Source organism: Alexandromys fortis, unplaced genomic scaffold, assembly GCF_014885135.2.
Source record: "Alexandromys fortis isolate MF-2015 unplaced genomic scaffold, M_Fortis_MF-2015_v1.1 scaffold_72, whole genome shotgun sequence".
In the NCBI taxonomy this organism is placed as follows: Eukaryota; Metazoa; Chordata; class Mammalia; order Rodentia; family Cricetidae; genus Alexandromys; species Alexandromys fortis.
In genome coordinates, this window is record NW_026067969.1 from 5,490,400 (window position 1) to 5,503,761 (window position 13,362).

The 13,362-nt window shown below is 46.4% G+C and overlaps 1 protein-coding gene across 9 annotated transcripts in view; it reads left to right on the forward strand.

The window, feature by feature from the left end:
* Positions 1–12,943, forward strand: part of Odf2 (outer dense fiber of sperm tails 2) — a 38,076-nt gene extending 25,133 nt beyond the window's left edge. For 7 of the 9 annotated variants that reach the window (XM_050155012.1, XM_050155013.1, XM_050155015.1 and 4 more), the window contains 7 exons: positions 1,784–1,894; positions 2,012–2,116; positions 3,088–3,246; positions 4,658–4,758; positions 6,949–7,111; positions 7,470–7,595; positions 11,681–12,943. In XM_050155012.1, the coding sequence (XP_050010969.1) occupies positions 1,784–1,894; positions 2,012–2,116; positions 3,088–3,246; positions 4,658–4,758; positions 6,949–7,111; positions 7,470–7,595; positions 11,681–11,872 (957 nt within the window). In that variant the 3' untranslated portion in view covers positions 11,873–12,943. The other 2 variants (XM_050155020.1, XM_050155021.1) reach the window with 2 other exon arrangements.
* The last annotated feature ends 419 nt before the right edge of the window (positions 12,944–13,362 follow it).

Sequence of the window (13,362 nt, forward strand, 5' to 3'; positions counted from 1 at the left end):
TTTTTTTGGTTTTTTGAGACAGGGTTTCTCTGTGGCTTTGGAGCCTATCCTGGAACTAGCTCTGTAGACCAGGCTGGTCTCGAACTCACAGAGATCCGCCTGCCTCTGTCTCCCAAGTGCTGGGATTAAAGGCGTGCGCCACCACCGCCTGGCCAGATCCTTAACTTTTGTAACAGTATAGCTTTTCAATCACTCTGAAAGTTCTGAGCATCCTGTAACACCCCTCTAAAGGTAGCTGCTGCCTGTGTCATCACAAACCCATCTGCCTGCTGTGGACAGCCTGTGTGCTGATGTGTGGCTTTCACTTAGCACAGTGTGTATAATTTACTCCTCGTGGCTGTTGGGGGCGGGGTGCTGGGAGGTGGATCCATTAGTGTTTGTCTCTTTTACTGGTAGTGGACATCTTTTGGGTACGTAGTTGGTTATACTCCTTGAAGTAGAATTGCAGAGGTCATCTGCTGGTGTCAGCCTTAGCAGATGTTAATAACTGGCCTAATTGTTGTATACATTGTTTCCACCAGTGACTTGTCAGTGGCAACAGTTGCTCTGTGTCCCCTTGGCAATACTTGGTATTATCAGTCCTTCATATTTTTACTGCTCTGGTGGTACAATGTCTATGCTTTACTTAATTGTTAGACACCCTGAAAATAACTTTCAAGGGGCCAGGAGTGGTGAAGACTATGTGAGAGAGTTGAGAGAGTTGAAGACTATGTAGAGTGAGCTTCAGGCCAACTTAGGATACACAGAAATCACGGTTCAAATAATTAGTAACCTCCAAATCCAACACTTGGGGACTAATTACACCGTGGTGTATCTATGTAGACTATGCACTGTAGCCACTGAAAGTGTTGTCTGTGGAAGTATATCCTCTTAGACAGTCGGATATGTGCATAGGAAATGTTTCAAACATCACAGAAGCTGCGGAGGTGCAGCTCAGTGATAGAGCGAGAAGTTGACATGCGCTAAGGTCCAGAGTTCCTTGTCAGCAGCAGACAGGTCTCTGTCACAGTGTGTGAATTTGTCCTGATGGCACCCAGCTGATGCTCTGGAGCTTCCTTCTGCTTCTTCCTTTCTTCCTCTTAAATCTGATGCTGAGGACAGAGCACAGAGCTGTGCACATGCTAGGCCAGCACTGTACCACCAGGCTGTACTCTAGCTCTTTCCTCTCTTTAGATCAATGTATTAACCCCTTCCTTTTTCCCCATTTCCACCCTGTTCCTCCTGTTTTTGTTTGCTTGTTTGATAGTATATTGTTAGACCTTATCTAACCTCAGATTTGGCAGCAGTCCCACCTCAGCCCACTGTGAGCCGGGATTAAATAGGAGCCACCATGCATCTGCTTATGTTTATTCATTCTCATGCTCATTCCTGCTTCCTCTTTATCTGTATTGCAAAAAAGTATCTTGCAAATTTAAAAAGCATTATATAATTTGTTTATTCATGAAAAAGTTATAGAACAATAACTATTTTGCCAAATCTAGAACCGTGGGCATGCAGTCCATGAGTTTTATATTCATTTTCTTTCTAGCATGCCAGGCAAGTACATTATCACTTGGCTGGACCACCCGTTTCCTTTAGAGTTTGTATATTGCTTTTAGATAACCACCATTTATCATCATCTGTGCAATAGAGGGGTCACAGTAGGAGTCTTCCTCGGACACTAGCTGATGAGAGCTTCTGTACAGGGGCATGTTCTTTTTTGGTTTCTACAAGTAGACTGAGTCTAAGGAGACTCAGATCTTGAACATTTCTTCTGGTTGCTCACAAGTCCTCCCTTCTTTAGGCTAGCTTTGCCCCTATGGAGGACAAGCTCAACCAGGCTCATCTGGAGGTCCAACAGCTGAAGGCATCGGTGAAGAACTACGAGGGGATGATTGACAACTACAAGAGCCAGGTAGACCCCTTGGGTAGCCTGGCCCCTCTGCTTGTCAGCTCACTGCTAGGCCTCTGAGGGGCAAGGTGGGAGGGGAGGGTTCTGCCCAAGAGCACCCATTGTGGTTTCGTTCCCTAGGTGATGAAAACAAGACTGGAGGCTGATGAAGTGGCTGCCCAGCTAGAGCGCTGCGACAAAGAGAACAAGATCCTTAAAGATGAGATGAACAAAGAAATTGAGGCGGTACTGTCCCCCTTCCTTGCTCTCTTCACTGCCTGTACAAGTGTCTGATCCAGTGGCACCTTCTGTGCCCTTGACCCTCCTGAGCTCGGACACAGAGTAACTGATTTCCTAGCTGGTTGCCACCCACACTATGTATGCATTCTCTTTTTCTCTCTTTATTGTCCCCTCTGGCCTTTCTCTGTACTATGCTTTCTGTTTCTATTTTTTTCCCTTGTTTTTTTTTCTTCCTCCTTTCCCTTTTTCTCAAGGAAACAAAGCCCATCCTGTTTGGGGCGTCCAGGTGGACTCAGATTCACTCAGTGGCCAGGTATTGGGATACCTGTTTTATTCCGTTTGGAGCCTTTGTTTTTGTAGGATCTTTAAATGTGCCTCTCGCCTCTGGAAGGATCTCTTTCTTCTGGAGCTGTTGGCTGACTGGTCCACAGTGATTGCCTTAAAGATAACCTTGGAGACAGTCTGAGTCAGTCTCAGCCACTAGTTTCTTGAGCAGCTCCCTGCCTGTCTCTGGTCCTCAGTCTTGTTAAAGCTCAAGGATGGAGCAGGACCAGATATTTCCTGTTCCTCTTGTCTTTGTATCATCACAGCTGCCTTCCTAGGGGATTTGGAATTAATCCAGCCTGCTTTTCCAAGTTTTAGCTAAGTTTGAGCTATCCTTAGTGTCCTTCTGTGGTTCCAGCTGTGCCTTCTTTATTATTCAAAGAAAGTGACTGCAGTGCTCTTGGGGTGGTGCTGAACCCTGGTGTTGCCACTGACACTTGCTGACTAAATGAATGGCCATCTCAAGTGGCAAGGCAGGCCCAAGTGTGGCCTGCAAAGATCAACTAGCTTGGCCTGTGGGAGAGCAGGCCAGCTGCTACCTGTGGGTTTTGCGAGACCTTTGGGGACTGGGGCAGCCCAGCTGCATTCTAGAGGAAGGCCATCCTATTCTCAGTTAGGATCATGCCAACCGTGGGCTGCTTTTCCTGCTTTAGGCCCGCCGGCAGTTCCAGTCGCAGCTGGCTGACTTGCAACAGCTGCCTGATATTCTTAAGATAACCGAAGCAAAGTTGGCTGAATGCCAAGACCAGCTGCAAGGCTACGAGAAGAAGAATATCGACCTCACAGCCATCATCTCAGACCTGCGCAGCCGGGTAAGGGACTGGCAGAAGGGATCCCACGAACTGGCCCGAGCAGGGTCCCGCTTACCGAGATGAGCTGCACGCCCCCCAAGGGAGGACCACTTCCTTTTTCTTGGCTGCCGATTTCTGAAAGAAGTGAGCTATCATCAGTGCTGTGAAATAAAAGTCTTGGTGTGCCAAATGCTTCGTGTTGCACAGAGTGATTGTCGCTATAGGACTCGCCTTGGGCCCTCTTGCTCCGTGCTCTGCCTACCTCTGCCCTGCATATCCTGCCGCTGTCCTCCAACCCACAGCCACAGAAAGGAGACCTAGCAGATACCTGGCCATTGCTTGTCCGTTGTTTCATCTTTCTCAAGCTTTAACTGCCTTTCCTTGTTTTCCACAGATCTACTACCTGGGATTCTCTTCTGAGAGACAGAAGCAAGCAGCCCCTTTGTTCAGAAGCAATCTGTCTCTCAGTTACTGGAACATGTCTCCCCACTGCGTTTGTCCAAGACATCATATACCTCTCATTTTTTTGTCTGACTTGGGCGGGTCTCTACTTTTTCCTTTTCAAGTCTTTTTTGTTTTGTTTTGTTTTTTGAGATAGGGTCTCATAGACCAGACTGAACTTACTGTGTAGCAAGGGTGACCTTAAACTCCTAGTCTCGCCTCTACCTCTGAGAATGCTGGGACTGTGGTCACGCACCTCTGTGCCCTACCCCCTGAAGTGTTTCATTGGGCAGGCATAAAGGGAAGCTGCTGTTGTTCTGAGCACCTGCCCCACTCCAGCAGGCTGTCATTTCATCCAGAAACATGATGCTGTGTACTGGTTACTTCTCCAATGACATCCTGACACCTAGAGGGACAAGTGAAGTCCCCTATGTCACAGGGATACTTAGCATCCACAAATTTGAATCCATTGCCTCAAGACTGCCGAATGTCCTCAAGTTATCTTGAGCTCCTGAACCTGAGGAGCACTAAAGCAGTACTAAGGGTGACTTCTCACACTTGCTGGCCTGAATGAATCAAAGCTGCCTTATTGCTTGGCTGCATTGCCCCATTGAGGGAGATAAAGTCAGTGGTGCCAACGACATAATTGGGAAACCTCGGTGGTTGGTTGTCCAATGAGCCACTGGTCACACCTCATGTGTCCTACAGTTCCACCAGGTTCCTCATCAGGACCCTGGACCCTGGCCTTGGGGCCAGTCCAGCTGTGGTTCTTCAGCATCTAACCCGTGTTCTGGTGTGGGAGGTAGGGTGGATCTGCCCTGCCCCTGCTCTTTTCTCTTTCAGGTTGGCTGTTGAAGATGGGACACCTGCTGAGGGCAGCATTCCTCTTTCCTGTGTGTGGATGACATCACAGGGAGAAGGGAGAATTCCTTCATTACTTGCTCTTATGGGAAATTCCCTCATAAACCAGTCTACGTTCCTGTCATTTTAGATCGAACACCAGGGGGACAAGCTGGAGATGGCGAGAGAGAAACATCAGGCTTCCCAGAAGGAAAATAAACAACTGAGTCTGAAGGTGGATGAACTGGAGAGGTTAGAGGCACTTGGTCCCATGTCTGTCCTCTTCCTAGGACTTGAGACTTTCTGCCGCTTAGCTGCTTTGTGCTTAGTGTGCCAAAGTATTGGAGGGACTCAAGGCCCTGGAAGGTGCTAGGCAGAACTCAGAGGAAGAGCTGCTTCCATTTCAGTGGTAAGCCTTGTGGGCACGAGGAAGGGGTGTCAGCCTGGAGGGGCGCTGTGTGGCTGTGTGATGGAGGCCAGTCTACTGGTAGACACCATTATCTCAAAGATACACCTAGGTGAAGCAGACCAGTAGGGCCTGCCTTGAATGGAGCAGCCAGAATACCAGTGTGCTGCTAAGGAGCATTCCTACAACCTCCGTGATCTGACTCTTCTTATAGACTCTTACAAGCAGTTATCAGAGAGATGGCTCAGAGGTTAGGAGCACCGACTGCTCTTCCAGAGGTTCTGAGTTCAATTCCTAGCAACTACATGGTGGCACACAACCATTGGTAATAAGAACTGGTGCCCCCTTCTGTTCTGCAGTTATGGGGAGCACACACCATTTGGCATCGAAGCCCTAACCTTAGGTCCAGTTCAGACACTTACCTTCCTTGTGAACTCAGTTGGATCATTTAACTCTTCTGAACCTGTTATCCTCATCTGAGGAAGGATCAGTGTAGCTGTAATCTGATAAGAGTCCTGCCAGTTATCAGTGAGAGGGTCCTCATAAAGGGGTCTAGCATGTCACTTGCTTAGAAATGGTCACGATAAGCTAGTTGTAGATGTTTGTCAGCTGGTACTACCCCTATTTTAATTCTGTGTATTTGTGGCTATCTGGGAGTATGTGTACGTGAGTGCAGGTGCCCACAGAGGCCAGAGGATGAGATCCCATGCAGCTGGAGTTATAGGTAGTTGTGTGCTGCCTGATGTAGCTACAGGGAACTGAATTTGGTTCTGCAGGTGCAGTATATGCTCTTAACCACCGAGCCATCTCTCTAGCCCCTATCTTTTAAAAATCTACTTTTATTTATTAATATTTATTTGTGCCCACCATGGGCAACTGCATGGGTATGACTGTCAGAGGACAACTTGTGGGCATCAGTTCTCTTTCTTCCACCATATTGTTGGTCCTGGGGATTGAATTCAGGTCATGAGGCTTGGCAGTAAGCACCTTTACCCACTGAATCGTATTTGCCAGCCCTGTATTTTGACTCTTTGAGACAGAGTCTCAATCTGTGGCTTGCAACTCATTCCTCTTGTACTGTGTACTGGGATCATAGGTGTGAACTACCCAAATATTAACTATGAGGAAGCCAAGCTCAGGCAGAGGTGGTAACTTGCTCAGATGTACACAGCTGGTGCCTACGAAAGCTGCTCCTTATGCTGGGAAGTTTCCTCCAGAACCACGTTAGTACCTGTAAGCAGAAGACTGGGAGCCTGGCATGGTGGCATACCATTAATCCCAGTACTTGGGAGGCTGAGGCAGGAGGATTACTGCCACCTAGAAGGTATACCGGGTTATGTAATAAGACCCAGTCTCAAGAGAGAGAAAAAAAAAGCAAAAACCAGGGAGGGCTAAGAACTTAAGGTTTTAGGGTCTTGATTGCCAGTTCAGCCCGCTGTGGGGCTGGAACAGGTGGCCTCCTGTGTTCCACCTCTGCTCTGCCAAGCTGGCCAACAAAATGTAGCTAGGTTCAACAGGACTTGCAGTGTTCATTAAAGGGGAAGGTGTTCAGGAAGAGCAGGGAAGACCCTGTGTAAAGTGCAGAAGCCCCAGCTGTCCTATGCCTGTCACATCAGGTGCTCTGTGGCTCCACTGTGGTCTTGTTACTGGTCTGAGTTTTGGTAACAGACCTGCCAGCCATTCTTCCCTCGGGCTCTGCTCCCTTCTTCCTAGAAAGGACGGACAATGGCAGGCCTTCTGTGAGCTGCAGGTTGCTGTTCTCTGTGTGACAGTATGCATGGGCGTCATGCACACTCAGTTACACTTACACACTCAGTCTTCCCTCTCTGCGCTGTTCTGGAACCACCTTTTGGCAGTTGTACAGCCCAGCAGCCACCTTGCTGATCTGAAAATACTTTGTTTCTTCTTGTGCTCCTTGGAGATTCACGGAGATTCTTCAAGTGACAAGATCCCCAGGTCAGGGGAGGCAGCAGCCCCCTGGCAGTGGATTAAGACAGACAGGTCTTTGCATGGTCTAATGGAACGCTCTCACCTAGGAAGTTGGAGGCCACCAGCGCCCAGAATGTCGAGTTCCTACAGGTGATTGCCAAGAGGGAGGAGGCAATCCACCAGGCTCAGCTGCGGCTGGAGGAGAAAACAAGGGAGTGTGGATCCTTGGCAAGGCAGCTGGAGAGTGCCATTGAAGATGCCAGGCGGCAGGTCAGTGATTACACTCCTAGTTAGGTCTGGTCCTAAACTTGATCATCCTACTTTCCCATCTGAAGAATGGCATAGTAGTATCTTCCCTGAATGTGTTGTGAGGATGAGGACCAGCCCTTTCTATAACTGCTCATTCGCTCTCTGCCCTCTTGAGACTCAGGAAGGCACCAGCACATTTTAGGGATGCTAGAAAAGGAGAGGGAAAGGAGGATAGTAAGAGCTTCCACTAGATAGCTTCTGCTCCAAGGCCTCAGGGAAGGTGATGCCTACTGATGTGCCAGTGGGCTGTCACTGGCTAATGGGAGTGGCTAGCCTTCTCTGTAGGGTCAGGCAGCCCTTACCTCTACCTTGTGTGCAGGTGGAGCAAACCAAGGAGCAGGCACTCTCCAAGGAACGTGCAGCCCAGAGTAAAATCCTGGACCTTGAGACCCAGCTAAGCAGGACCAAGACAGAACTTGGCCAGCTGCGGCGGACTCGTGATGATGTGAGTTGCACTAGTGGGCAAGGCTTCTTTGGGCTGCAGGTAAAACTGTCTACTGGTGTTTTTGTGAGACTCAATGTAGGTTATTATATCTGCCAGCTTGCCAAGCTATAAGGATATTCTGGACCGGATAGCAGTGTGTACACCTTTAATCCCAGCACTTGGAAGGCAAAGGCAGGCGGATCTCTGAGTTTGAGATGAAACAGGTCTACAGGGGCTGGAGAGATGGCTCAGAGGTTAAGAGCACTGATTGTTCTTCCAGAGGTCCTGAGTTCAATTCCCAGCAACCACATGGTGGCTCACAACCATCTCTAATGAAATCTGGTGCCCTCTTCTGGCCTGCAGGCATACACGCAGACAGAACAATGTAAACAAAATAAATAAATAAATCTTTAAAAAAAAAAAAAAGAAAGAAAGAAAGAAACAGGTCTACAGAGGAAGTTCCAGGGCAACCAGGGCTGTTACATAGAGGAAACCCTGTCTTGAAAATCCAAAGAAATAGCTGGGCAGTGGTGGCTCACGCCTTTAATACCAGCAATTGGGAGGCAGAGGCAGGAGAATCTCTGTGAGTTCGAGGCCAGCTTGGTCTACAGAGCCAGTGCCAGGACAGGCTACAAAGCTACACAGAGAAACCCTGTCTTAAAAAAAAAAAAAACAACAAACAGAGCTGGGCAACAAACAGCATGGTGGCTCACAACCATCTATAATGAGATCTGGTGCTTCTTCTGGCTTGCAGACACACATTACAAAACACTGAACATAATAAATAAGTAAATAAAAATTTACATAAAAAAGATTGTAATGTTCATCAAAGCTATCTTTTAAAGTGGACTGAAATACAGTTAAACTGCCTTAAGTTCATGATTTCCATGTACTTAAGAAGAGAGTTGAAGGAGAGGGAAGAAAGCATCAACCAGGAAAGTACAGGGCCAGGATAAATTTCACAAGAGCACTAGGAAGGAGTTTGGCATGTCCCACACATAAAATAAGCAGACCACTAATACTAATAGAGGAGAATATAGAAACCAAACACTCCAACCAACCAAAAAAACAACCAACAAAATTACAAGATTTGGTAAAATAATAGCCCTAAATATAGATGACTTCAGCTTACCCATGAGACAGACAGACAGGGCTGAAAAACTAACAACAACATGTGTCCAAGAAATCAGTATGTGTCTGCCTCACTGTTAGACACAGACAGATGCAAAGGATGGGAACCAGTCTGCTAAGCTAATGAGAAGACTGAAGAGGTTATTCCAAATTAATAAAGGAAATAATTAAGCAAGATGTAACAAACCAGGTGTGATGAACCACATCCTTAATCTCAGTACTTGGGAGTCAGAGGCAGACAGATCTGTGAGTTTGAGGTCAGCAATTTCCAGAATAGCAAAGTCTACACAGAAAAATGCTGCTTCAAGAAACAAGATGTACCAGTTATATATGTGCCAAATGTTGGGGCTCCTGATTTCATAGGGACATCATCTAGCTAGCACAAGTCAGGTGGGTTCTGATGGAACAACAGTGGATGCTTTTAACATCCCACTAGTCTGGATATTGTAGCTCAGTTGTTAGCGCGGTTTCTTACGATGACAAGTCTCAAGCACTGCATATACTGGGCATGGTGGTACACACTTGAAATTCTAGTGTTTGAGAAGTGGAAACAGAATAAGAAGCCAGAGAAGATGGCTTAGCTGTTTAAGAGTGCTGGCTGCTCTTATAGTTCCATTTCAAGCATCCATATGGCAGCTCACAAGTGTCTCTCCAGTTCCAGGGTATTCAGTGCCCTCTCGTAAGGCTGAGGGCAGCAGGCATGCATGTGGTACACTGACATATGTTGGGGAGAGGCTGCTAGTCGGTTCCCGCTGCTCAGCCCTGAAATAGTCACACAGGAACTGTATTATTTAAAACACTGCTTGACCTATTAGCTCTAGCTTCTTATTGGCTGACTCTTACATCTTAATTTAACCCATCTCCATTAATCTGTGTATTGCCACCTGGCTGTGGCTTACCAGGTAAAGTTACATCTGGCTCTGGCAGGGTTACATGGCTTCTCCCTGACTCCGCCTCCCTTCTCCTAGCATTCCGTTTAGTTGTGCCCGCCCCCCAGCTCTGCTATAGGCCCAAAGCAGTTCATTTATTAGCCAATGATATTCACAGAATGCAGAGAGGACCTCTGGAAGAGCAACCAGTGCTCTTAACTGCTGAGCCATCTCTCCAGCCTTTTTTTTTTTTTTTTTTTTTTTTTTTNTCCAGCCTTTTTTTAAGATTTTATTTTTTGGAGCCGGTCATAGTGGCACACACCTTTAATCCCAACACTCAGGAGACAGAGACAGGCAGATTATGATTTTGAGGCCACCCTGTTCTACAAAGCAAGTCCAGGACAGCCAGGACTCTGTTAAACAGAGAAATCCTGTCTTGAAAAAAAAAAAACTTTTTTTATTTTATGTGCACTGGTGTATGTCTGTGTGAGGGTGTCGGGTCCCCTGGAACTGGAGTTACAGATAGTTGTGAGCTGTCATGTGAGTGCTAGGAATTGAACTTGGGTCGTCTGCAAGAGCAGCCAGTGTTCATAAACAGTAAACTATCTCTCCAGTAACAAAGTAAGGATATATACACTACCAAGCTGGTTCTACAAAGCCAGCATTATCTTGATACCAAAACCACATAAAGATACAATGAAAAAAGACAACTAGAAAGCAATGTCTGATTGATCACCGATGCAGAGGGCCTCCAGATACTTAGAAGTGGAGGTTAGAAAAACACAGATCACAAACTACAGCCAAATTGGTTTCATTGAAGGGATATAAGGTTAGTTCAGCACATGCAGATCAGCAACAGTAACAGAACACATACATAGATGTATAGACACAAGGACAAGTCACATGATCATGTTAATTCAGAAAAGACTTTCAGCATCCCTCCCGATAAAAGCCATGTGGAAACCTGTAGTAGAAGGAACATACCTCAACATGATAAAAGTGGTTTTTCACAAACCTGTGGCTGGCAGTGTCCCAAATGGGAATAAATCCAGTTATTTCTTTAATTTAGATTTTTGTTTGGTTGTTTGGATTTGTGTGTGTTGTTGTTTGCGACAGGGTTTATCTGTGTAGCTTTGGAGCCTGTCCTGGAACTAGCTTTGTAGACCAGGCTGGCCTCAAACTCACAGAGATCCGCCTGCCTCTGCCTCCCAAGTGCTGGGATTAAAGGCGTGCACCACCACTGGAGAAATGGTTCAGTGGGTTTTCAGAACCCACATGGTGAAAGTTTGAGAAAACTATTTAACATACAGAAAAGTGTAAAAAAATGTTTTTAAAGGAAATAGGGGTAAATCTCACTTGACTATAGTGCTTGCTTGTTTGAAGCCCTGGGTTCAGTCCTTACCAGCTCTTTGGCTTTTTAAAAAACAAAATAAAGAGAAAACAAATCAGGCAGAGTGGTAATTCTTGTAACCTCAGCATGTGGGAGGCAGAAGGGTCAGAAAATCAACATCAGCCTTAGCTACTGAGCAGATTTGAGGCAAACTTGGGCAACATGAGTCCTTGACAGCATGTGTTGCAGAGGATGCGGGGCAGGCAGCAGCCCTTTAGTCCTCATCCATGGCTGATAGGAATGGGAACCTGTGCATCTACCGTGGAGATTAGGATGGAGCTTTGAGAGAAGAGTATAACACAGCTTTATTCCCAGACTCTTTAAAACTCACTTTCAAAGGTGTGTGTGTAAGTCCTCTGTGGAGGCCAGAAGAAGGTATTAGGTTCCTTGGAACCGCCTCAATAGTGAGATCCTTTGTCAAATAATAAAATAAAACAAACTCAGCAAGGTATGTTGGCTCAGTGTATGTTGCCATAATCCCAGTACTCAGGTTAAGGCAGGAAATTCAAGGCCGTGTACTGAGTTATCTGGGCAGCTTGGTGAGGCTTTGGCTCAAAACAGTTAAACCAAAAGCCAAGCAACTAACACCCCTCACCCAAGGGGAAAATACCCATTTCCATTGCAGGCCCCATGTGCCTCTCCTCTAAGTTAATGCCTTTGTCTCTCATTGCCCTTGTTACCTTCTTAATCTTGGTCCCTGCTCTTTCTTCTGTCAGGCGGATCGTCGATACCAGAGCCGGCTGCAGGATCTGAAAGACCGTCTGGAGCAGTCTGAGAGCACCAACCGCAGCATGCAGAATTATGTCCAGTTCCTCAAGTCCTCCTATGCCAATGTATTTGGGGACGGCCCCTATACATCCTCTTACCTGACAAGCTCACCCATCCGCTCCCGGTCTCCCCCTGCCTGAGGCCACCTGCCCAGGGTCTAAAGCCCTTGCCTGATGCCAGAGAACTGAGGAGTTGCCATCCTATAGCTGGCAAGCCCACTGGCTTTCTCTTCAAGTGATCAAATGTGCTCAGGGTCTATTCCTCAGCTCCGATACAGGAAAGACCCTAGAGCAGCTGGGGATGAGTCAGGAAGAACATAGTTCTCTTTCCTGACCTGTGAGCCTGCTGGAATTTTAAATGATCTTCACAGGCCTTAGATTTACTACATTGGGTACCAGATTTTTAAAGTGCTGTGACTTCGCAGAGTCTGCTTGCTATCCTCAGGGAGTGTTTTGATGGACTTTTCCCTACTGTCTCCTTGCAGCCCTCATCTTTCAATGTATCCATGTCTTGTGTTTCTCTGAGGTGAAGCAGCAGGAGTCCTCCTTGGACTGTGAACCACCTACATCGCCTTTTCCTGTTTTTTTTTTTTTAATTTATTTTTATTTTATTTTTACTAAAAATAAAACTTCCTTTGTATCAAGAAATAGTGAAATAGGTAACTTAGTAACTGAGTAATCTGTGCTTTTATCAGCATAAAAATAAAGTGGAGGCAGGAAGATGTAAGCTCACTCCTGGTGGAGGCAGGAAGATGTAACACACACTCCTGGTCACAGCTCCCTTTACTGCTTTGGAATTGCTAGCTACAGATGTCCTGAAGTGGAGCAGTCACTGCTACCACAGTGGCAAGTGTGGTCACAACAGTGGATTCTTGCTGTTGACACTTTATCCACCTCTTAATGGCAGGAAAAGTATGGAATAGCAGGGGCCATGCTAATCTTGTCTGTATTCCTCCAGTTTTATTTTAGTATGTGTGCTGCTGAGTCGAGCATTGCTTATTCCTTCTTGACGGATAGGGCAGGCATCGGAAACCTCCCATGTCTGCGTTGTCAAGGGCCACTGGTCCCCAGCACTTCACAGAAGCTAATGTCCACCCAGCGTACAAGCGTGCTTCCTATCTCATTGCTTTTCATTTCTCTTTACAACTCTGGAATTTGTCTACTTCTGAAATTTTTGTGTGATTTTACAAGAAATAAAGTTTTTATAAATCAGTTCTTTGAGACTTCTTTGATTTCCTTTAACCCTCTCTCCTGACTTTAAAAAAGATGAAGCTGAGTGCGGTGGCGCACACTTGTCGTGCAGTGACTTGGGATTGGAGGCAGGAGTTCACTGTTATCCACAGCTACACAGTGAGTGAAGTCAGCCTGGGGTACATGAAACTGAACAAAAACAAAAGTATTTTTAAATGATTTCATAAAATGCATGTAGGAGCTGGTGGTGGCGCTCGCTTTTAATCCAAGCACTCTGGAGGCAGAGGCAGGCAGATCTTTATGAGTTTGAGGACAACCTGGTATACAGAGTGGATTCCAGGACAAGTCTATAGAGAAACCCTGACTAGAAAAAACAAAAACCAAATAAAACAACAAAAAAATCATGTGAGAAAACATGAGTTTGCAGAGTAGCTGATGCT